General features: G+C 40.5%; 1 protein-coding gene across 3 annotated transcripts in view; it reads right to left on the minus strand.

Annotated features, from left to right (window-relative positions):
* The window catches only part of NUP214 (nucleoporin 214), a gene marked incomplete at its 5' end in the record, with an annotated part of 98,939 nt that extends 73,353 nt beyond the window's left edge, over window positions 1–25,586 (minus strand). For all 3 annotated transcript variants that reach the window (XM_079705673.1, XM_079705674.1, XM_079705672.1), the window contains 13 exons: window positions 3,845–4,020; window positions 5,337–5,811; window positions 9,341–9,502; window positions 12,369–12,495; window positions 16,220–16,286; window positions 16,947–17,053; window positions 18,725–18,828; window positions 19,287–19,350; window positions 20,400–20,470; window positions 21,140–21,338; window positions 22,359–22,510; window positions 23,133–23,328; window positions 25,542–25,586. In XM_079705673.1, coding sequence (XP_079561799.1) covers window positions 3,845–4,020; window positions 5,337–5,811; window positions 9,341–9,502; window positions 12,369–12,495; window positions 16,220–16,286; window positions 16,947–17,053; window positions 18,725–18,828; window positions 19,287–19,350; window positions 20,400–20,470; window positions 21,140–21,338; window positions 22,359–22,510; window positions 23,133–23,328; window positions 25,542–25,586 — 1,945 coding nt within the window. The remainder of the gene's footprint in view (window positions 1–3,844; window positions 4,021–5,336; window positions 5,812–9,340; window positions 9,503–12,368; window positions 12,496–16,219; window positions 16,287–16,946; window positions 17,054–18,724; window positions 18,829–19,286; window positions 19,351–20,399; window positions 20,471–21,139; window positions 21,339–22,358; window positions 22,511–23,132; window positions 23,329–25,541) is intronic.
* Window positions 25,587–26,128: the final 542 nt, after the last annotated feature.

A 26,128-nucleotide genomic window follows, 5' to 3' on the forward strand; every position in this document is an offset into this window, starting at 1 on the left:
TCCCGTTTTACCCCTAGGTTCTTCATGACATTTTTTTTTTTAAATTCCATATATATGTGTTAGCATACGGTATTTGTCTTTCTCTTTCTGACTTACTTCACTCTGTATGACAGACTCTAGGTCTATCCACCTCATTACAAATAGCTCAGTTTCGTTTCTTTTTATGGCTGAGTAATATTCCATTGTATATATGTGCCACATCTTCTTTATCCATTCATCCGATGATGGACACTTAGGTTGTTTCCAGCTCCGGGCTATTGTGAATAGAGCTGCAATGAACATTTTGGTACATGTCTCTTTTTGAATTATGGTTTTCTCAGGGTATATGCCTAGTAGTGGGATTGCTGGGTCATATGGTAGTTCTATTTTTAGTTTTTTAAGGAACCTCCATACTGTTCTCCATAGTGGCTGTACCAATTCACATTCCCACCAGCAGTGCAAGAGTGTTCCCTTTTCTCCACACCCTCTCCAGCATTTATTGTTTCTAGATTTCTTGATGATGGCCATTCTGACTGGTGTGAGATGATATCTCATTGTAGTTTTGATTTGCATTTCTCTAATGATTAATGATGTTGAGCATTCTTTCATGTGTTTGTTGGCAGTCTGTATATCTTCTTTGGAGAAATGCCTATTTTAAGTCTTCTGCCCATTTTTGGATTGGGTTGTTTGTTTTTTTGCTATTGAGCTGCATGAGCTGTTTATAAATTTTGGAGATTAATCCTTTGTCAGTTGCTTCATTTGCAAATATTTTCTCCCATTCTGAGGGTTGTCTTTTGGTCTTGTTTATGGTTTCCTTTGCTGTGCAAAAGCTTTGAAGTTTCATTAGGTCCCATTTGTTTATCCTTGTTTTTAGTTCCATTTCTCTAGGAGGTGGGTCCAAAAGGATCTTGCTGTGATTTATGTCATAGAGTGTTCTACCTATGTTTTCCTCTAAGAGTTTGATAGTTTCTGGCCTTACATTTAGGTCTTTAATCCATTTTGAGCTTATTTTTGTGTATGGTGTTAGGGAATGATCTAATCTCATACTTTTACATGTCCCTGTCCAGTTTTCCCAGCACCACTTATTGAAGAGGCTGTCCTTTCTCCACTGTACATTCCTGCCTCCTTTATCAAAGATAAGTTGGCCATATGTGCGTGGGTTTATCTCTGGGCTTTCTATCCTGATCCACTGATCTATCTTTCTGTTTTTATGCCAGTACCACACTGTCTTAATTACTGTAGCTTTGTAGTATAGTCTGAAGTCAGGGAGCCTGATTCCTCCAGCTCCGTTTTTCGTTCTCAAGATTGCTTTGGCTATTCGGGGTCTTTTGTTTTTCCAAACAAATTTTGAAATTTTTTGTTCTAGTTCTGTGAAAAATGCCAGTGGTAGTTTGATAGGGATTGCATTGAATCTGTAGATTGCTTTGGGTAGTAGAGTCATTTTCACAATATTGATTCTTCCAATCCAGGAGCATGGTATATCTCTCCATCTATTTGTATCATCTTTAATTTCTTTCATCAGTGTCCTATAATTTTCTGCATACAGGTCTTTTGTCTCCTTAGGTAGGTTTATTCCTAGATATTTTATTCTTTTTGTTGCAATGGTAAATGGGAGTGTTTTCTTGATTTCATTTTCAGATTTTTCATCATTAGTGTACAGGAATGCCAGAGATTTCTGTGCATTAATTTTGTATCCTGCTACTTTACCAAATTCATTGATTAGCTCTAGTAGTTTTTCGGTAGCATCTTTAGGATTCTCTATGTATAGTATCATGTCATCTGCAAACAGTGACAGCTTTACTTCTTCTTTTCCAATTTGGATTCCTTTTATTTCCTTTTCTTCTCTGATTGCTGTGGCTAAAACTTCCAAAACTAGGTTGAATAAGAGTGGTGAGAGTGGGCAGCCTTGTCTTGTTCCTGATCTTAGTGGAAATGGTTTCAGTTTTTCACCATTGAGGACAATGTTGGCTGTGGGTTTGTCATATATGGCCTTTATTATGTTGAGGAAAGTTCCCTCTATGCCTACTTTCTGCAGGGTTTTTATCGTAAATGGGTGTTGAATTTTGTCGAAAGCTTTCTCTGCATCTATTGAGATGATCATATGGTTTTTCTCCTTCAACTTGTTAATATGGTGTATCACATTGATTGATTTGCGTATATTGAAGAATCCTTGCATTCCTGGAATAAACCCCACTTGATCATGGTGTATGATCCTTTTAATGTGCTGTTGGATTCTGTTTGCTAGTATTTTGTTGAGGATTTTTGCATCTATGTTCATCAGTGATATTGGCCTGTAGTTTTCTTTCTTTGTGACATCCTTGCCTGGTTTTGGTATCAAGGTGATGGTGGCCTCGTAGAATGAGTTTGGGAGTGTTCCTTCCTCTGATATTGTTTGGAAGAGTTTGAGAAGGATGGGTGTTAGCTCTTCTCTAAATGTTTGATAGAATTTGCCTGTGAAGCCATCTGGTCCTGGGCTTTTGTTTGATGGAAGATTTTTAATCACAGTTTCAATTTCAGTGCTTGTGATTGGTCTATTCATATTTTCTATTTCTTCCTGAGTCAGTCTTGGTAGGTTGTGCATTTCTAAGAATTTGTCCATTTCTTCCAGGTTGTCCATTTTATTGGCATAGAGGTGCTTATAGTAATCTCTCATGATCTTTTGTATTTCTGCAGTGTCAGTTGTTACTTCTCCTTTTTCATTTCTAATTCTACTGATTTGAGTCTTCTCCCTTCTTTTCTTGATGAGTCTGGCTAATGGTTTGTCAATTTTGTTTATCTTCTCAAAGAACCAGCTTTTAGTTTGGTTGATCTTTGCTATCGTTTCCTTCATTTCTTTTTCATTTATTTCTGATCTGATCTTTATGATTTCTTTCCTTCTGCTAACTTTGGGGGTTTTTTGTTCTTCTTTCTCTAATTGCTTTAGGTGCAGGGTCAGGTTGTTTACTCGAAATGTTTCCTGTTTCTTAAGGTGGGATTGTATTGCTATAAACTTCCCCCTTAGAACTGCTTTTGCTGCGTCCCATAGGTTTTGGGTCGTCGTGTCTCCATTGTCATTTGTTTCTAAGTATTTCTTAATTTCCTCTTTGATTTCTTCAGTGATCACTTCGTTATTGAGTAGTGTATTGTTTAGCCTCCATGTGTTTGTATTTTTTACACATCTTTTCCTGTAATTGATGTCTAGTCTCATAGCATTGTGGTCGGAAAAGATACTTGATACAATTTCAATTTTCTTAAATTTACCAAGGCTTGATTTGTGACCCAAGATATGATTTATCCTGGAGAATGTTCCAACTCATGGGGTTTTATAACGCACTTCAACTTGGCTATAATCATTATTCCCATTTATGATCTTTATTTAATAAATTTGCTTGCAGTAGGGCTGAGTGTGAAAACCCAAAGACAGTCATCAGAGGAAATAAGCATAAAGCCACCGGAGGCTCCTTCTCATCTATGTGGCTTAAAGACTTGCTCTGTGACTGACCTTCACGTAGGGCAGGCTCTGCGTGAAGATAAATGTCCCACAACAAGATGGAGACAGCATGGCAGCACTGAGGCCACTGTGAACCTTCCCAATCCAGAGTACAAAAGCCACAGGACTTCAGTGTGAGTTACAGGAAGCAAGAAAAAGGATTTAAACAACAGTCCTTAAAAGTAAGGATTTTTTAAACAACTTGGAAAAAATTTTTTTGGCCGTGCCGTGCAGCTTACAGGATCTTAGTTCCCCGAACAGGGATTGAATCTGCGCCCCTGGGAGTGAAAGCGCGGAGTCCTGACCACTGGGCCGCCAGGGAAGTCCCACAACTTGGAAAAATATTCATCTGGGAATTCAGGATTGAGCTCTAAAGCAGTTTGCTTAAAATCATACCTGATACTGAGGAAGAGACTGAGGACTTGGATGACAAGGAATTGGATGATGCCAAGAGAGGTGCAGGGTGGCTGAGAGGTCCAGAGGATGCTGGCTTGGAGGCCGAGGAAAATGGCAGCATTGAGGGTGTGCTCTGTGAGTTGTGAACAGGAGCAGAGGTGGCCGCGGCCGTGAACCTGAAAATGGAAGCCCGAATGGATCAAAATAGCCTGCTGCTGTGAGATCCTTTCACACTGGTCATGAGCGATCATCAAAGGATAACTTACTATCCATACTTTTTCGCCTTCAGGAGATGCAAACATTTAGCTATTTCTTATAAAAGGTGAAAGCTCCATGAAAGCATTTATCATCTGCTTATTTGGAATGAGAAATTCAGTGAAAATATCTAATAAGTACTTAACGTGAGGATGAAACTAAGTTTATCATGGCCTAAAACATTTATTGTCGATTCTATCTAGCTGAGTAAAGAAAGAGGGTGGGACTCTACTGGACTTAGGAGAGTTTAGGGCTCTCCCTTTGCCAAGGAAATTACTGAGAACTCGTTGTGGGGTGATCATCTCTGGGGAATGAGGCAGGAAGAGGAGAGCAGGTCACCATCTTTGGGATGCTGACCATCTACTGGGCAGGGGAGGTTAAGTTTCGCCTAAAGAGCAAACGTCTGTGAACAATCTAAACAACCAGCATCAGATGACTGGTCAAATAAATTATGGTGTGGCCACAAAATGGAATACTAGGCAACCTTTAGAATGAAGTGGCTGCATGGTAAATTTAATATTAACAATGACAGCGGCCAGCAGCCCCTACATAGTAATGAGAGATACTACAGAAGAGTGGGGGGGAACTGGTAGTGTTTACACTCAATGGCTATCTTAGGAAGGGTTACAAGGTATAAGGGATTACTTCTCTCAAGAAGCTTACATGCTAGTGGTGAGAACAAAACAAGCAGATAAAGCATTAAAAAATAAGATGTGAGTGAGTTAGTAGGACCCAGGTCTGGAGGAAAGTGGAACACCACGCTGAAGTGCGTGGACTGGACTCAGAGCAATGAAAAGCTGCTGGGGACCGTCATCTGGTGTATTTACAATTTCACAAGATCACTCAGTGGCTATGTGGAAAACAGTTCAGAGAGTCAAGAGTGGACACAAGGGAGAAAAAGGACTAGAGAGATCCTTTTTCCTTAAGGGCTATGTAGTCTGTATTGCTCCATTTTTTTAAAGTAAGGAATATCTCCTACATTTGAAACCTGAAAAAGCAAAGCAAGCATTTAAATATAAACTTCTAATAGTTAAAAAAAAAAAATTCTAAGAGGCATCTCTGGACTCTGTCCACTGATGAAAGGCAAACCTTTATGTTGTTTGAATTTTTACCATTTGCAAGTATTACTATGGGAAAAAGGAAAAGAAAATCTATTCAGTAACTCCACTCACAGCGACTTTATTTCTAGTGAATAACAAGCGATATTTCTACCCGTCAAACTTTAAGTGTTACCTACTTTTCGCTAAGGTTGACCTTGACTGTAGTGGCTGGTGGTGGGAAGGTGGGCTTCATTCCTGTGTTTGGAGCCGACACGCTTGGCATTGGCGTGCTTTCCAGGGTAGGCTTAAAACCCGATGATCCAAAGGAGAATGAGGCAGCTGAGGGTGCCATGGGAGAGGCCGCAGGGGTGAGTACGAGGGAGGCTTGAGAAGGAGGAACGAAAGAGAAGGAGGATGCTCCAGGGCCCAAGGCTGCTTTGGAATTGTCAGAGGCACTGGAACACGGAGGGGCCTCCCCAGTGACAGAACCAGATGCCTTCAAGGATGAAGAACCAAAGGAGAACACAGCAGGGGCTCCAACGGCGGAAGGCAACGAGAAGGTGGAGGTGGGAGCCGTCGGTGACGAAGGCAGAACAGAGGCAGGAGCTACAGCTGCTGCCGTGTCGAGCTTCTGCGGGGCCTGAGAGGAGGTGGGGGTAGAAGGAGTACTTCCTGCAATGAGAAACATGGAGACAAAGGAAGGGAGGAGTTAACCCCGTAACAGCGGAGGTCCACATCACAGAGAGCAAGTGGGTTGGTGGAAGAACGAAGCCAGGAATAACGGTTCTCGTTCCACAAGGGAAAAAAAAAAGGGAAATGGAGTTGATGTTGGACGTTCCATAGCAAACATTCCATACGGTAAGATGTCTAAAACTCTGAAGGAAAAAGGAAATGCAAAAAGACATTAGACGAATAGGACTTCATGAACACCCACTTGGGTAATGTAGAAAAAATACACTTCTCGATGTTACAGTGAAACATAAGTTATTCTGCAATGTTTTATTATCAGGAAAAAACTTTAATTCAGACTTACACCTCATAACAGTCACTAAAACAACTCCAGGTTAATTAAAGACACACACATATACAAAAGCATATATATAACTGTATCTCAAAACAAAGGAGGCAAAAAGTGAGTTGTCTCTTGAGAGTCTATCAACTTGATAAACCTAAAAGTGACCCAAAAAAACCCCCAAAAACCGCAAAAGATAAAGATTTGACTATGTACAGAAATAGTTATACAACCAAAAGGTAAATGAAAAAAAATTTGCAGCAAATGACAAGTAATATGTTTTATTTTTTTTAAAGCTCATACAAATTGAGATTTAAAAAATGTTGAGACTTTAATAGATATAAGCTGGGAATCTAATTCACAAAAAGAAAATATATTCAATGTCTCTAATCAAAGAAATACAAATTTAAATGAGGCACATTTTTGGTTGTCCTCTAAATTATCAAAATAAAAATACATATAATCCCCTATGTTTGAAAGGGTAAAACAAACCTGAAACTTTTTATCACTAGTAGGTACCTTTTTAGCACAGTCTCTTAGAAAGCATTTTAGCATTATGTCTCAAAAATCACAGAACATGTACCTAGTAATCCCAATTTTAAGAATAAAGACTACGGAAATAACCTAAAAAATGAAAAAGATATTTAATACAACCCAAATGGTAAAATATATTCAATAGAGTGTTAAACACTCCTAAATGAATCATAAAAATTATTTAAGAACCTGGAAAACACTTAAAATTTAAATAAAAGATCAGCATACCAATTATGTATACAATATAATCACAACTATGAAGAAAGATGTTTATGAAAAAAACACTGAAAGAGAATACCATAAAAGGCAAGTTTAAAATTTTTTCTCTTTTCCAAACTTTCTATAAAGTAAACATGTTAATTCTCCAAATTAAATAACTAACTAAGAAAGCAGTATTTTTTTTTTTTGATGTTGGGGGTAGGAGTTTATTAATTAACTAATTTATTTTTGCTGTGTTGGGTCTTCGTTCCTGTGGGAGGGCTTTCTCTAGTTGTGGCAAGTGGGGGCCACTCTTCATCGCGGTGCGCAGGCCTCTCACTATCGCGGCCTCTCTTGTTGCGGAGCACAGGCTCCAGACGTGCAGGCTCAGTAGCTGTGGCTCACGGGCCTAGTTGCTCCGCGGCATGTGGGATCATCCCAGATCAGGGCTCGAACCCGTGTCCCCTGCATTAGCAGGCAGATTCTCAACCACTGCGCCACCAGGGAAGCCCGAAAGCAGTATTTTTTTATCAATACATTTATGGGTCTTGGTTCTTCCAAATTGTCAGAGATGACAGTTTATCTTCACTATGTCTAAAGCAAGGAAATGCTTAGGATACAACTAGGAAAATGCCACTTTCTGAAAACAACGACCCCCAGGTAAATTGTCACTTCTATGACAGTATATAATGCAAGCCTATCTATTCTGTTAATACTTCCTTTACACAATAAATATGGAAACAACAACAGCTTACCTCTTTAGAGACCCAAGCATATGTGTTAATCACTTCCATGCATTTAGTAGACCAATACAAAAAGCATATGCCAAACCCAAAAGAAATCATAGGCATCTTCCCCACTGAAAATGGAACTAAATATCTGAAAACCATCATGCTGCTATTTGTGATCATTCAACCCAGCATCCTTGGCGCTGGAGTGTGGAAGCAAGCAGAACCACTGATGTCCTCTGAACCCATGAGCCAGCTTCAGCTAGAGTTGGTGAACTGGTGGGACACCTCCTCCCCCTTCAGTGGCTCTCTTCCTCTCATCTAAATATGGCTGTTACCTCTGGGCTAAGCATGAGGGAACATGGGGTTTCTCTAGGAGAGGCAAACAGTAAAACTGGTCTTTCCTCGTGCTCAGGGAATAAGGGGCTTGTAGCAAGTCCCTCACACTGAACTGTGCTCCGAAACAAACATCGTCCCACAGGCTCCCGACCTCACAGGGTACACTGCTTGTTACAGACAGACCCAGCAACTGAGTGTAGGTAGTTCATGGGACTCAGGACCACTTAAAGGGGAAAAAATAACTCAGAGTACACACTGCAGATAAGGAGATATCCCAACACAACAATACTGATTCAGTCTATGTAAGGCACCCGGTATATTACTTGGGGTCACACTGCCAGCTGATAGGAGCCCGAGTATCTGAGTGGCTCTATTTATGAAGTACAACTCACTCTGCATTGGGAAGCAGTGAGAAAAGATCCCCTAAGTGTTCTCCACCACATCCAACCCAACTGGTCAACATTGCTTCCTAGATATAGAATTGGTGGCAGTATGAGCTTTTTTAGCTATATTAGAAGAGAAAAAACTTACTAGTTATATACTCACAGAATTCAAAAAGAGAAATATTAGTAAAATTCCAAAATATGAAACAATGCCCTTCTAAAAAGTTCATTTTGTTCTCACAAGTGATGCACTGCCATTGTGAAAATTTTGAAAATGCAGATTGGCATTTATATGCATGCATTTATGTATGTGAAGTATATGTACCACAATGCTGACTGGCTGTATTGCTTGATGGGTTCTGAAGTGATTCTGTCTTTGTATTTTCTAATTTTTCTCCAGTAAACATATATTACTTAAGTGATATCTTCAATGAGAAGGGGAAAAAAAACTAAAGAAAATTAAATACAAAGAGAAAATTCCCATGTTCTCATCACCCAGCAATACCCACTATTTAGATTTTAACATCTTTCAAGTATTTTTTCTATGTACGTATTTTTCTCATAAAAAAGGAATCAGAGTATACAGTGCTCTTTTACGATATGTTCTGTCCTTTCCTTGTCAATAAATATAACATTTTTAATAGTTACATGGCATTTCACTGTATGGATGTACAATCATTTATTTAACCAACCTCTCATGATTAAACGTGTTAGGTTTCAGACCATATAATATAGGGTCTTATAATAGGATACTGTCAGTAAATTACCTAATGGGATCCATCGGGCTGAGATTCCTTTTTCTCTAAAGTAAAGGTAGGAGAATAAAGCTTGGGGGTGAAAGAAGGCAAGTATGTGCCTGTGTCTGAGGAAAAGATTAGTCCTGCCTCGAAAAGACAGACCGGCTGATAAAGATAACCACCGTGTGTCCTCACAGTATCCATCCCAGCAAATACTCCTGTACGAGCCCTCAGTATCCCCTCTCAGCCAAAATGGAGGGAGGCACGCACCTGATGACTTGGGTTGTCGCTCTCCTTCCAGTGAGAGCCGCTCTGGTGTCCTGAGGAGGGACCTAACACCAGGATTTTGATTGATCATGTAAAATGGACAAAGCACACCATCTGTTGAAAGCAACATAAGAACTGGAGCAGGAGGAAGAGTCTTCTCATCATCTGTTAAAAAAGAAAACAAAGGTGATAAAAGGGCCAAGTCGATTGAAGGGCCTGGGCCCCGAAGCAGAAGACTGCCGGAAGCAAGACGCTTCACAGGACTCATCTCTACAGTAGCTCGAGTTGGTTTGTTCTGATTTGGATCTGAACAGCCTTTTATGAAACAGCTCCTTAAAGAAAAGCTACTGTCATGATCAGATGGCCACCATCCCGCCAGCCCTACAGGGAAGCCCTAGCAGTCCTGCAGTGGCTCTGACTCCCAAACCTCCGATTTTTACGTGTGTCCTGGTGTTTGGGAGGTAGGTTTAGCATTCCCCTGACCAAGACAGGGGTCGCCAGGAAGCAACTCCTTTAGTAAAAAAAAAAAAAAAATGACAGATGAGCCACTTTGGAAAACACACGGTAGGGCACAGAGAAGTGAGTCCCACTACTTTATATTCATTCACAGTTGAATCATAAGCATGCATTTTGTCAATTAAGTCTTTACGAGAATCAGAGTAAAGGAGCTAATCAGACCAAACAGCCTGACCAGGGAAAGGACAAGGAACTTAGTGGTGTCTGACGGGTACACCTTTCTAAAATGAAGCACAGGGCGCAAAGAATATGGCTTTTTGTAAACAAATATTTTTTCCCAGTTTTATTGGGATAAAACTGACAAACATCGTACGTATTTACGGTATATACAACATGATGATCTGATGGATGTATACACTGTGAAATGGTCACCACAACCAGGCTAATTAACACATCCACCACCTCACGTACTTTACCATTTTGTGTGTGTGGTGAAAACTTTTTTTAAAAAAATTTTTTATTGGAGTATAGTTGATTTACAATGTTGTGTTAGTTTCTGCTATACTGAATCAGTTATACACACACATATATCCACTCTTTTTTAGATTCTTTTTCCATATAGGTCATTACAGAGTATTAAGTAGAGTTCCCTGTGCTATAGGGTAGGTCCTTATTAGTTACCTATTTTATATATAGTAGTGTGTCTGTTAAGATCTATGCCCTTAGTAAATTTCAAGTATGGATTCCCAGACCTTATTCATAATATAACTGAAAGTTTCTACCCTCTGACCAACACCTCCCCATTTCCTCCACCCTCTAGTCCCTGGCCACCACCATTCTTGCTCTCTGCTTCTCTGAGTGTGACTTTTTTAGATTCCACATGTAACTGAGATCATGCAGTATTTGTCTTTCTGTGTCTGGCTTATTTCACTCAAGGTCCATCCATGTTGTTGCAAATGGCAGGATTTCCTTTTTAGGGCTGAACAGTCCATTGTATATATAACACATTTCCTCGACCCATTCATCCACTGATGGACACTTTGGCTGTTTCCATATCTTGCCTGCGGTAGTAACATTGCAATGAATACAGAAGTGCAGCTATTTCTTCAAAATCCTGATTTCACTTCCTTTGGAAAGGGAAGTGGAACTGCTGGCTCACATGGGAGTTCTATTTTTATTTATTTATTTATTTTTTTGCGATACGTGGGCCTCTCACTGTTGTGGCCTCCCCCGTTGCAGAGCACAGGCTCCGGACGCACAGGCTCAGCGGCCATGGCTCACGGGCCCAGCCGCTCCGCGGCATGTGGGATCCTCCTGGACCGGGGCACGAACCCGTGTCCCCTGCATCGGCAGGCAGACTCTCAGCCACTGCGCCACCAGGGAAGCCCTATTTTTAATTTTTTGAGGAGCCTCCATGCTCTATTTCATACTGGCTGCACCAGTTTACATTCCCACCAGCAGTGTATACAAGGATTCCCTTTTCTCCACATCTTTGCTAACACTTGGTATCACTTAGCTTTTTGATAACAGCCGTCCTAACAGGTGTGAGGTGATAACTCATTATGGTTTTGATTTGCATTTCCCTGGTACTTAGTGACGTTGAGCATCTTTTCAAATACCTGTTGGCCATTTGTACATCTTCTCTGGAAAAATGTCTATTCAGGTCCTCTGCCCATTTTCTAATCAGGTTGTTTACTTTGTTTTATTTTGCTATTGAGTTGTATGAGTCCCTTATGTATTTTGGATGTTAGCCCCTTATCAGATATATGGTTTGTAATTTTCTTTTCCCATTCCACAGGCTGCCTTTTCGTTATGTTGTTGGTTATGCTGTTTCCTTTGCTCTTTTTTGTTATTCTCTTACTTTATTTTTTATACAATTTTTAAAGGTCACACTCCACTTATAGTTATTATAAAACATTGGCTGTATTCCCCTGTTGTAAAGTACACCCTTGTAGCCTGTCTTACACCCAACAGTCTGTACCTCCCACTCCCCCACCTCGATATCGCCCAGCTCTTCCCTCTCCCCACTGGTAACCACTCATTTGTCCTCTAGATATGAGAGAAAACATATGTCTTGTCTCACTTTCACATTTCAGGGGACTGCAGCCCTGCCGAGCCTCAGCAGACTCAAAGCATGTGCTCAGGCCCCATCTGGAAGCCTGTGCCTGAGAACTCCATTTTCTAACCAGGCCTTCAAACCAAGTATTGGTATGTAGCACCCACATGCCGTGGGGTGCTGTCCCCTTGGGAGGCACTGGGAACCTGGAAGGGGCACAGAGACAAAGCTATGAAATCAGCACTGTGTATTTTAGCCGTATTCTGAAGCACACACAGACACGCCAACACTCAGATACTCAGACACACAGAGTATGTGACCTCGGTCAATGAATATCCATTCAAATTAGATGAGCGTTGTACAACACACTCTCTCACTCTTTAAGTAGAAACATGGTACAACAAGTTAAAAGTGCACAGCAGAGTAGATTCTATCATGAAAACATAGAGCTGGATTTGAATATTAACCATGATGGGAAGAAGACTACTTCTGCACTAAGCTATGTCAGACTATACTTACTGATGGTGATTTCCACTTGGTTGGTGTAATCTATGGCAACTCCCATGGGCAAGGAATCATCACTCTTCTCTGTCACAGGCAGTTCAGCTCGGCTAGAATCCTCCAGCAGCCAAGATTCCCAATTATTCTGGACAAAACAAGGAGAAGAAGAAAATGCCATGTCGGTTAGAGCTTTCTCCAGCACTGCTCAACAGGAGAGAAGAAAAAAGACAGCTCATGTGGTTTAGAGTTATATGTTGACCGAGACTCTGAAATCTGGAAAAACAGTCTAAAAGCTATGAGTCCCCCAGCAAGCGAGGGGTTACTTTTCCAAGTCAACCTCTCTGTCTATTCCTGGCATATGAAGTTCCTGCCTTGTGAATAGATAACCACTACTGTGAACACTCTCTGAAGTATTGTCCACCACAACTAGGTAGACTCCTGAACACAGAGGGTAAATCTAATAGCTGCACTAAGCCAGGCAGTAGCTGCTCCTAGAAATCTGGGACGGGAACCAGGATCTCCAGGGGATCCCTAGTGAGGTCCGGAGCAAAGCAGCTTATAAAGCTGGCCAGAGGCCCTGGGCTCACTCGACCACAGAGACAGAGGTAACCTTAGTCCTTGCCTTCCTAGCTCCTGGTGTCAGTTCCTCACACTGGCCAATCTTCCTGCCACTGGATTCCTTGAGAAACCACCACATCTTTCCAATAAACTCCCCTTTCGTTCAAGTTTGCTTGAGTGGGATCTGTTCTCTGCAACAAATGAGTCCTGGTTTTTAAAAATCTAACCCTTTAACGTTGACCAAAACTGGGCAGCATGAATCAAAGGGGAATAATGCTCAATGAGAAACAGAAAAACAAAAACCTGCTCAGGAAAGGGAACATAATCACGCTCCGTGACTTAGCTATGGAGTGAATAGTCACGTTCATAATAATGTAAACAAAATGGATTCCAACTTGGAAAAACAATCTACAGACAAAATAAAGAAGGCTTGCTAATCACTACAGAACAGAATACCAACAGTATCAGCTTTGATTTTGCAGAAGACGAGACACAGATGACAACAGCTTACAGGTGGGAGTGGGAAAGGTGTGCTCAAGGTAAGGGTGGGACGCTGAGACGTTCTTCTCACAGCTCGGAAGATCAAGAGAGATGGTGTATGGGAATACCATAAGAAATGAAGGTAAAAATGATTACTTAAAGGTCAAAGATAACCAATAGAAGAAACTAAAACAGTGCTATAACCCTACTGAAAGGAAGGAGGGAGGGTTTGAAGGCCACATGTGAGCTAAATCCTCATTTGCCCTAACAGCCAATAGTTTAACATTAATAATCAACAACTAGTGATAAAGCAAATTATTATTTACGGATAAGGAGGTAACCATTAAAAGAAAAAGTCTGTAAGTTAAAAGTGGTCCCCTTTCGAGAACAGGACAGATCAGGACAGGATGGGCAGGGGTGATTTTTCACTTATAAGCCTTTCTCCACTATTTGATTCTTCAATCGTGAACATAATTATTTCGATAAAAAGCAAAAATAAAAGTGTTTTTCAATGTGTGAATACATAAAATATTTGTGCTACTAAGAAATTGTTACTGAAGTTAATCCAAGAGCAGCAAATCAGACTGCTGAACTCTGGCCTGTGACCCTGAGGACTATGAACTTATGGTTGGCCACCTTGCTGCCCAGAGAAGGATGGATAAATGTTGAATGACTGAAGAGGCATATGTACCTGTGCATGGGGTGCACAAAACATTTTTAAACTCAAGGTAGACTTTTAAAAAGAAAAGTTTCTGGCTGAGGAGTTGTGAGAAATGGTCAGAATGCAGGTGCATTTTGCAAGTAGACCAAACATTACCTTTTGATAGATGTGAAATGTGAGAGAAAGAGAGTCAGAGGTGACACCATAATTTTTGCTTGAGCAATTGATGGAATAAGATTAACCTACAAAGAAGGGAAAAACTTGAAGGAGGAGCAGGTATTGGGAGAAAAACAAGAGTTTAGTTACAGACAGTATTAGTTTAAAATGCCTCTTAAAAATACAAGAGGAGTTGCCACTTAGACATTTACATATGAGATAGAAAAATACCCCTGGAATAAACTCCACTTGCTTATTGCATATGATTCTTTTGCTTAATGCCTTATTTAATGTAGTGGTATTTAATTTGCAATGTCAAATTCTGATATAGATACTACTTCATCTGTATTTTATTGGTCCATGTATTATTTTGTTTCTTTTTGCCTAGTTCACTATTTAGGGTATACCAACACCCTGTAACAAATATAGATCCAAATATGTACTAGCCAACATTACAGAAGATTTTTGGAGTTTGACCGGGTATTCAAGTTGGTAGAGTGGTTGTCCTACCAGCTTTATTCAGGGATCCAAGCTCCTCATTTGTGGCTACACAAGCCATTATTTTAGTTCTTAACCAACTTTGTATCCAGGTGACAAAGAGAAGAGCAAATGGAGGAGGCCCATAGTTCCTGGGGGCCAGGCCTAGAATTAGCACAGAAACTGCTGCTCCCATTGGAATAGGTAGAACTCAGTCACGTGGCCACACCTAACACCAAGACAGCGGCAGAAAAATAGTTCATCATTTTAATGTTCAGAAGTGAAAGAAATTTTAGGTCATTCTCCTGGTTTTCTTAGCAATAAGAAAAAATATTTAAAATTAGCAGAATTCTGTACTCACTTTGATTAGGTGAACAGGTAACTGACCCATATTCAAAGTTCTCTGCATCCTTTTCTTATAATCCTTTACAAAATGCAGCAGAGGCACTAAAATTTGGCTCACATTTTAAATAAAACATTTTATTGATTTGGTCTTCTGTAGCTTATTGAGTTTTCATTCTCTCTTATTCTTTAAGAACAGCTCCGTATGTTTTTATGTTTGTCTCTGCCATTATTTCTAAGTAGTCTGCAACTGTAGCTCTGAGCTTCTCTTTGACCTGAGTTATTTCAGTTAGTGACTTCATACACGTGTATATATATTTGCCAGTATTTTGCAGTTTTGTTTTGATTGTTTAAAACTATATCATTATCCAGCTTTATTACAATGTCAGAAACAGTGCAATGTCATTTCTACATCTGACTTGATATGATCAATTTTTCAAAATGTTTTGTGGCTTCTGAAAAAAAAAAGTTTATTCTTGATGTGTACCCAAATTTAATACAACCATTACCTGGCCTTTACTAATTATATAATTAAAAAAAGAAAGAAAGAAAGAAAAGCTTCCCTTTCATTGTCTCTCCTGTGTAGTCGCTGTGCATAATCTACCAGAGCTCAGGAGAGCTTACCACGACAACCTCAGCCCACCCTGGCCTGCAAGGAGCACAAAGGGGAAGAAGGGAGATGGGTGCTTATCTGCACAGGTGCTTTTAGCTTTCTGGCAGTTTTTCAAAGTCAAACAGAAAGTATTTCTGATGAGTCACAATTTGGGTTGATTTGCATGTCTCTCTTCCATAGTCAAGGATGGGTTATAGTTAACCAAATAGAAGAGGCAGCTTCAAGTAATAGGAAGAAAATAAAGACGGTTGAACAGAACAAGGCAGAAAAAACCTCCTACACATCCAGGTACACTCCTATTGGAGGCTGATTACTAGTATGTTTCCACACACAGTGGATACATCCTAACCTAACAGAAGGGCTTTTGATGACATTGAAGGAACGGCTAAATCTGACACCCATGTTTGTCCAATGCAATATCCAAGCCATTTGATCCAAGGCTCTTGGTCATTTAAGCTGTGCTCTCATCCAGAAACTCATTAAAAGGGATGTGACTTCATCTAAATCTTAACCTCTGTTAAACCCCTCCAAAATCTTTCTCAGAAAAGTATCACATAAAAGTGACAAAAGAGAGACATTTACCTGGCTGCTTTGTCGAGCGAGGATACTAACTTCTGTTGAAGCCGCAGATGCTGCCAGCACTAAATCCCTTCAAAGAATAAAACCAGAAGACCATTAAATTCACACAGCAACAGTTGTACCTTGACTTGAGTCACTGGTAGCATCTACAAAGCTTTCATTGGGATGTGAAGGAGAAAAGCAAGGTTTTCTACCTGGCTGAAGATAGGTAAGAAGAGTTTGGATGTAAAGCTTTATTTTTTAGTTCATAGGCTAGAGCCCTGGAGACTCAAGCCAACTGCCTCCCTACTTAAGACAAAGGAGAGACATAACAGAGTCAAGTCAGAATTCCCAATAAATATAATACCCCCATGTAGAAAGAATAATCTAATTTGAGGAACAGAAGCTTTGCTTCAAGTCATCTATCTTTCAAAGGGACACTTCTGCTCAGAGGGAAACTTTAGTATGTTTTTTAAATATCAGTATTTTCTTAAGTCATCACCGGAGTTAATGAGAAAATGGGATTTCTAAGTTTAGTATGTATTTGAGCTAAATAATTCAAGACTGGGAAAACAGAAGTAGTAGTCAGAAAGGCATTATCTAGCATGAGCTGAAAATATGTTCGGGGTATCTCCAGCCTCTATTCTCCTCCCTTACAGAAAGGAAACAAAACAGAACAAGCAGGACCGAGTGACTCAGGCGTGACCTGACAGTGAGGGCAGGTTGTACCCTCCCTGGGTACGTGGCTCACCATTCTTCAACGTAGTTGAGGTAGTAATGATGCTGCCTCTCTGTACAGTTGCCGTAGCAGGGCTCCATAAAGTTCACAAACACTTCTGGGTGCTTTTCTTCTTTTTTCTACAATGAACAGAATGAGAAAAAAAAAATCTCATGGGCGATTTTTCTTGAATCCTACACAGTTAAGAATCTCAAAAGATAAAATCATTTAAGTTTTATGAGAAAATTCATTCAAAATATATAGACCCTATATAAAGGCAGCATTGAGCAGTACAAAGAACAGAAGCATTGGTCACTGACCAAACTGAATTCAAAGCTTTCGGTCACTTTAGCCTGGACAGATTACTCAACCTCTCTGATAATGTTTTCTCTCATGTATGATGGACCTAAAAAACCTACATCAAAGGCTGCTGTGAGATATGAAAGGATACATATAAAGCATCTAACCCAGTCTAACGTGGAACATAAGTAGTATTCAATAAATGCTAGTGTTAATATTATCCCTGGGAAAAGAAAATCTTAATGATATCTTGAAATAAGGTATCTTAATAAACTTCTTTTTTAAATTCAATATTGTCAGGAACCCAAAAGAGTTAATAAAAACAAGGCACTTTTTTCTCATATCAGATTGGCAAAGATTAAAAATGGTACCACTGCATATTGACACATATATTGAGAAACCGGTAGTTCCATCCGTGGTAGGAGTATAAACTGATACAACTTTTCTAAAAGATACTTCGGCAGTGTTTTCAAAAGCCTATGTCAAAACAGCATATACTGCTTGACCTAGCAAATTCATTTCTAGGTATTTATCCCAAAAAATAAACATAATTCCATTAAGTGTACATAAAAGAGTGTTAGTATTCTTTAAAACAGGGAAAAGCTGAAAGCAACCTGAGTATCCCAACAGTAGAGGAAGCACTAAATAAATTATCTGCCCAAAAGCAAAATTCAGATTTACTGAAGTAGAAAGATAGTTGCAATTTACTAAGTAAAACAAGGTTGCAAAACAGAATGACTAGTGCCACTCCCACTTTTGTTATATTTAGACTTTTATGTATGTATTTAATGTTTTTCTAGACTTTGAAAGCTAACATGATTTGGAAATATAAGCCCTGCCTCATTTGCTGTTTTTTAATGCCACTGCAATTTAGTAAGAGAGCGTAGATCTTATTATTCAGGTCCTTCTTTGTCCTTCAAAATGACTCACTCCCTCACTCAAATGGCTCTTCCTCAGAGGCCTTCCTTGACCACCCAAGCTAAATCACACCCCAGTCATCATCCACCCCTTACCCTGCTTTATTTCCTCCATCACCCCTATCACTCCTTGATCCAACACTTGTTTGTGGACTAGCACGTTCATCCGAATGCAAGATCCACAAAACCAAGGACTTTGCCTTGGTCGCAGCTATATTCTCAGCTTTAAAGCACACTGTGTAGGCATTCGATAAATATCTGATGAATAAATAAGTGAACGAATTTTGAAAATCAAGGTACTTTCTTGCTTCTCTAAGATGTCTTTATCATGTTAACATCTACCACAACTCAGAGTTTGCAACGTAAGCAAAGTAAGTTTTAGGGCTTTTTTCACCTTGTGGCTCAACAGTAGAACGTGCCCTAAGGGGACACCACCGTTGTGGTCCCTAGGCTTTCGGTGCAGCATTAAAATCTTACACCTCAAGTTGCACGACCACTGCCGGCAAGAAAAGGAAACTGAAGCCTAACTGCAGACTTTATGAGAAGACTTCTAAAATTCTCAGATAACAGAGACACCCCTTTCCGTAGACATACCGGAAGGAGAGCCATCACCACATCTGGAGCAGTTTCCAAGGTCCCGTCTGCAGCAGCATATACTATTGCGAATTCATATGTACCGATCCACAGCACATCCAGAACTGAAAGACACACATCCTAATAAACCATCTGTGCTTGCAATAACCCCCGTACATTATATTACCATCTCATGGATAAAAAAAAAAAATCCGACTCCTATACCTTTTAAAAAGGTCCAGAGTTCACTAACTAAATACAATTCACGAAGACTCAAGAAGCCCAAATTCATCCCAAAGTGGTATTGTTTTTTTCTGGTGGATTATAATCAAGGCCAATAATGAAGAATTCTAATTAAAAAATCAGGATCCATTTAATGTCATTTACCAAGAGACACAGGTGTCTACCAGAGGATTATTGTTACAGCAACTTAATTAGCTAAGTGAAATAATGGGAGTTTTCATACGGGAGGCACTAACACTTCCCTGATCAGGTATGCAGGTATAGCACATGATCTGAAATTTCTGCAATACGGACAGCACCTCATTAGAGGTCAGCCCAATAAGAAAAGCAGATGTGTTACCTCTGACAGGATGATCTGCCTCATAAAATGGAGGACAAGGAATGACTTTTTTTTCCTGCAAAGTCTGAAAGAGATTTGGAAGAAAAAAAAAAAAAAAACAGAGTCAAATGAAACAATCCCCAAACCAATGAAACTGTCAAATCCAATAAGTTCCCCTAGAAACCACCTAAGTCTCATCTCCCCAGCCAGGAGAGAATGAATACAGAGACGAGTGGATGCCTACTTCTAGAATCCTACCCTATGGAAACACTCACAGCAACGTGATCAGTGTAGGTAATGAGGATGCTCAATGCAATATCACTTAGAGTAGCAAAACCACTCACACTGATACAGATAACCATCAATAATGGAACAGAGATATTCACATAGTGGAGTCCTATGCAGCCACTCAAAAGAATGAAGTAGCTCTACATGTAATAAGCTGGAAAAAAAAGACTCCAATACACTTTTTTCTTTTCTTTTCTTTTTTTTTTTTTTTTTTTTTGGGCCACAGTGTGCAGCATGAGGAATCTTAATTCCCCGATCAGGGATGGAACTTATGCCCCCTGCAGTGGAAGAGCGGAGTCCTGACCACTGGACCACCAGGGAAGTCCCTCCAATACACTATTAAGTTCAAAAAAAAAAAAACCCAATAAAATTGAACCAACTGTATTAACCTTTTACAGGCTAATGCCCTAAAAGAATATGTACCAAATGTCACATAACAACTTTTTGTGATGACAAAGAAGAAACAAAACCTTAACCTCAAACCTATTCCACCACATTCACCACTTTGCAGCCCCTCAGAGAACAGGAGGAATACACAACAGCACAGGCCTTGGCATTGCCTGTGAACCCCTCCTTCCCATTCGGATGTGGCCAGATATATATGGATTCTTTGTCGATTTATATTGAAGAATATTCATGAATATTACCTCTGGAAGACCACAGTGGGAAGTTGACAGAGTGGACATGCAACAACTCTTTCCTGCATTCACTTGCATACTGATAGATTTGTTGCAATGAGCATAAATTACATTTTAATAGAAAAAAACAGCAAAGATACTCCCAAACCACCCCCAAAACAGTGGGTAACTTAAGTTAAAAAGTTCTGAAGTCCAAGGCAAGACTTACAGGAAGATACTGGACCACAGTTCCATTCTGTTTCCCCACTGCCAGCTGCTTTCCTTTGGGGCTCCAGCAGACTGGGTAAAGAAGAGAATGTTACCAATTAAAAACTGAATAAGATGGAGCAAACCAATGAGATCTGTACCAAAACAGCTACATAATAACCACTTCTTGTTCCTCTGTCAGTCCATGGAAGACTGTGGGATCATCCTTACTTGGCACAGTGAAAACAGAAAGATCATTTTGATGATACAAGCCAATTGTGATTTACCACTGGGCCACTGAATCAGCTGTTAAAAATGCTTTTTCAATGGAGTATTGCCCAGAAAGCTGTAAAGTACAGAAAACTCTGTAGTCTTTAGATAAAACAAGAATACAGAAGGTTCTCAAATATCAAGATACCATTCTCTTGCTCCTATTTGATATTTTCTAATGCTTTTCCTCAAAGGTACAAATGACTGTTTCAGAGTACGACCCTTTTAGATCAAAACAATTATTCTCAACAACACAGTTCTAAACCAACTATACCAAAATATTTCTTTCTCCAGAAAACCCAAGCACATTCAAGTTAAATCATGTATGCTATTTGGCTTCAAGGACATTAACTATGGAAATAAAAAACACTCTCTCCACTTCTACCAAAGAACAACAAATATGACAAAAAACCCCATTTGCTTTTTTTCCAGAAATTAAATTTTAACTAGATTACCATTACCGTATGTTACAGAGGAGACTTTATTACTCACCAGAGGTTACTCCTACTGTGGAAGGAAGAGTGGCACACACTTTCACTGTCTCTGTGATTTGTAGGACAGCAATGCTGCCGTCAGCCAGACAAACTGCCACCATGGAGGAAACAGTAGGGTTCCACTTCATATCGATCACCATGCCTCCTGCATCTTTCAGGAGCTTATGATATGCAAACGGGCGTTTCTGCTGTTTGGCCTTTTAAAACAAATGCCCAGAAGCAAAAATAAATTAGTAAATTAATAAGTACAGAGACATTTCATAGTCAAAGAAAATTACTGAATCTGCAAGTTTTCTCGAATTACAGTTCACCTTTCGCCATGACCATGAAAAAAAAAATGTAGCTCTGCACAACAGTCTATTTGTTACAGACAATTTTAACACAACTTTGAAAATGGCAATCAATTGTTATAGCACACTCAGAGGGACTCGCAACAAAGGAATGCACAAATGCAAAATAATCCATAAAGAGCAGACACTAAATAAAAATCTGGGCTCTGCTTCTTAATAGTGTTGGGCTCTTGAATTTTAGAGAGCTCTCATCTTAAAATATTATGCCTGTTTTAACTGGTATGCAGAAACCACCAAAGGCTTCAAAATTCCAAAAGAGCTTCACTGAAGATTTGTCGTAGAAGGTTAATGAAAGATTATTGATATAAAAGGAACCCCAAACAAACAAACACACAAGAACCCCAAATACTTAAACTCTTTGGGCCTGTTTCTCTACCTATGAAATGAAGACGACAGTACCTACTGCATCAGGCCATGAGAGGTAGGCATGAATGAGAACGAGGCATGTAAAGCACTAGTACAGGGCCTGGCACACAGTCAGTATAAACACTCAATATTATTGACTATTATCATTACTAAACAGCCTGGAATGGAAGAACACTATATTAGGAGGCCAGAGATCCAGGATTAGGAACTTCTGACATTAACTACTAACTCTGTGGTCTTGGGCAAGTCACCTAAGGGTCCCTGGGCTCTGGCTGTCTCATATATAAATGAGAAATGATAACATCTTGGGGCAGGTGGTATTATGAAACAATTTATTGAAGTCACCTCTGTCTCCAAAGATCTATCATTCTGTAATTAAGGACCTTTTAAAAACCCATATTTTAATCTAGAAAAAGAATTCAAAGGTCAACCAAGAACTTCTAGGTTATGATTCAATACCAGGAAATCTTCTTAGGTCCCTACAGTTTGCCAGCAGCTTACCTCATTTGAGAAAGTGCGAACGTCGAAAAAAGCAATAATGGAACCATATTCACTGGACATCATGCACACGGAAAGTGTGAGGTTATCACAGCTCAGGGCCAGGTGATGTATCGGGAATTTCATAGGAACTAGCAAGCTCTGAACTTTATCAACTATGAAAACATAAAAAAACACAAAGCAGAAAATGGAATGTTCTAAGCATAAGCCACAAACTCTCTATTCAGGTCTATGTGAAACAATTTTTGCATCTACATAAAAATATGCACACACCCTGATAACAAGTTGTACAGATAAATCGTAGCTTTCTTACAGATGTATCATGTTGCATTAAGTATCACAGGGACTCTTCCTCATCTGACCTGAGAAAACTAACTGTGGCTGTAGCCCTTCTTGAAAACAGTGCCCTGTACCGTATTTTTGCAACAATGCTCCAAATAGCACACATTCCCATTTGTTTGGATGGCGCTGTTGCGACAACTAAAAAGCCATGCAATGAAACTCTTCTCCCAGGGAGCTGGAACCCAAGTTCAACTGAGCATGGCACAATGGTAAGCTGTTCTTCCCTCTGAGCTCAGAGGGACAGCTCATCAGAAGAGAAACACAAAGGACCACAGAGAACACCCAGGAGGGCTTCCAGAAGCCTACCTAGAACTTCCTCTTCTTTGGGGTCAATCTCAGGACTAACAGCAGTTTTACTACTAGAATGATTTCTTGTAACTCAAATGACATTAGCACTTCACTCCTCTATCACGCAACACAAACCAAGGAACTTACCTATCTCATTGGGATCATCTCCAGGTTCATTCTGAATAAGAAGGTTTTTAGTAGGAAAAATCTGCAACCCACTGGCTCCACCAGCGAAGACCAGGCCATACTTGTTGGACACGGCAAGCAGATTCGAGCGTTCCTTGGGCAACTCCTCAGGGGAGTCAAAGATTCTCACCTTCTGCAGTGCTCTAAACTGAAAATCCTGTGGTGCGGGGTCAAAACAAGATCAATAAAGGGAAGACAGGAAATTACATCACATCTGTCATTATACTTCAGTACACCCAATTCCAGTACAACAAAATATACATCACCCTGAGGGTAAGGGCTGTGTGGCTCAGTCATTTTTAAGCTTCCTGTGATATTGTGGCACCCGGTATAGTGCTTATTAGTATTTACTGAATAAATTAAATTAAAAAAATTCTTTCATGAAGCCTTCCTTGATTAACCCAGATAGCACTGATCTTTTCCTTTTCTGAATTCCTAGCTTATTTATTGTCTGAACCACCACACAAGCTGCACCTTTTTATTTACAATATTGTCCTATTTCATGGTATGTCTTATGATAGAGTAGTGTTTAATAAATTGTTGTTAAATATTGAAAGCATCACTCAACTACCCTGTAAGCTCAAACTACCAGTGCAGTACTCAACAGAGATACATGGAAATAATGACCACTGAACGGTAACCAAATCCCAAGAACTGGCTTACCTGCATCAGACACTAAACAAAACTCCCACCACAGAAGAGGTCAATCTCTTGGTGTTCAAGGCCTATAAACATACCTAGATGCTATGAGGACATCTAAAATCAAGTCCAAACCCCTTAACACAGGTTATAAGGCCAACATGGCTTGACTCGTCCACTTCCAGAGCCTCACCTCACAATACTCTGTTTCCCTCCCACAACTGTGACATCACCTCTGCCACATTCAGTGCCACCTCCACCCCCCACCTATTTCCAGTTTTCATTTCCTCCCATTTTCATGCTCCTTAGCCCCTCAGGGCCTGGGAGCCTTCCCCAACCTCCTGTCTATGTCTGATTCATCCAGTCTTCCATGAATTTATTGATCTGCTTTCAAAGAATTTTCAGTGTGTACCACTTCTTGGTAAAAAGAGTTCCATACGTTTACCAAGCATTATGTTAAGTTGTGTTTTATATATATATATTTTTGTTTGTTTGTTTGTTTCTTCAATTCTAAACCTATCTTTAAGTCAACGTTTTGGTGAAAAGAATATGAATCTCCTTTTGCTTACACTCTAAAAAGTGTAAAAGCCAAAGACAGCCTTTCTCAGTCTTCATTTGGGTCCATTTACGGTGTTTCATACAGGATCCCTAACACACCCCACATACTAATTTCCTTGGATTCAATGTTTAATACATATTTGCTAAAAGATTAACTGAAGTACTCTTAATTCCAACTGAGTATGGTGATCAGAAATCCACACAGCTTTCCAGGTCAGACCACAAAATTTTCAACCTTTTTTGTTAATTCTCATCGTGATAATCCCAAATATCCAACTTGGGTCTTGTAATGAGAAACTCAAAGGGAGGCCATCATTTTCTAAGTCTGTGGTTCTAAAACCTTTTTATCCTTCTGTTCCAGCATATGAAATATGGCACACTCTCACTGGGTTGCTCACCCTTGGCGGTGATTCTCAAGAAGAACGAGAGCGTCACTATTCTAAACATGGTGTGGATTATTACTCCCTAATGCATTTCAGTGATTTGCTGTTCAAACGCCTAAAATATTCCTACAACTTATTTCCTTTCGGGTGTTTACAACCATCATTTGGATCACCTGGCCCTCTCAAGTTTCCTGACTTCAGGCTGATTTCCAGTACCGAAACAGCCCTCCGATCCTAGTTAACTAAGCTCTTATAGGATAAGTGATGAACCCTGGCTCTGCATTAGGCAAGCGTGGACCGCCTTACTAGTACAGCGAGAGAGGAGAGTCTTAAAAACAGTAACAACAATCTGGTTTTCAGCCCGCATGTCAAATGCGGCTTTGGGTAAGTTACTTTCCGAGCCTCAATTTGCTCCTCTACATTAACAAGTACTTCGTAGGGTTGCTGTGATAATTATCAGTGCCTGGCACAGTAAACGCTCAATAAACAGTAGTTAGAACCACTACTCCAATCACCACATTAAACTGGCTAGGATAACTCAAGAGGCTCGCGTAAGACCAACAGGGGACGCGGAAACCGCATTCGGTGGGGCTTTCACGCCGATTGCACTGCAGAGCGCTACAGGACGCGGTAATGAGAACTCTGAAAGCGGCAAATTGTTCAAGCAGGAGGCGCGGGGGCGGGGGGGGAGTCGGGTCGGGTCAGCGGACATCCGAGCTTCCCGGGTCAGCGGGGCTCCAAGGCAACACCAAAACTAAGGAAGGGAGGGAGGCCCCGGCCAGTCTCTGACCTTCATCTCCCGCTCGGGGATCACGGCATCCATTTCGTCTCCCATCGCGCCGCCCTCAACTGGTCAAAGCAGCTACCGCAGCTGCCCGCGTCCTTGCAGACACAGCCCAGGCGGCTGCCAGGCCAACTTCCTTCCCTCAGCTCTAGCGGCACGCAGGCATGACGCACTTCCGACACGCTTTTGTGACATCACACGATTCGGGCCGAGGGAGGCGGAGGGACCATCTAAAGTCGCGAGCCCTTCTGGCCGCCGCCTCCCATTGGCCAGCTCTGTCAGAGTATGGGGCGTGGCCTGGAGTCTGTGCGCCTGCGCCCGGGAGCGTCCAGGTGCCGCCCCCGCGTTTTCAGTTGGAGTGGTTTCTCACACTGGGACGTGCAGGCGGGAGTCCTCCACGTTCGTTTCGTTGAAACTTCGCAGTAGTCTTTGGATGTAGGTGGTTATTAATAGTTCCGATTTCAGAGGAGTTGGGAACTTGACAAATATTTCCAAGGGGCTGTAGCTTCTGAGAAAGGCTTTAGAGGAGTGTGGAGGAAAAAGGTTCTCAGAAAGTTGGGGGGCCGGATTCTCGCCACGGAGACCCTTACGTG

Source organism: Hyperoodon ampullatus (genome assembly GCF_949752795.1).
Source record: "Hyperoodon ampullatus genome assembly, chromosome: 6".
In the NCBI taxonomy this organism is placed as follows: Eukaryota; Metazoa; Chordata; class Mammalia; order Artiodactyla; family Ziphiidae; genus Hyperoodon; species Hyperoodon ampullatus.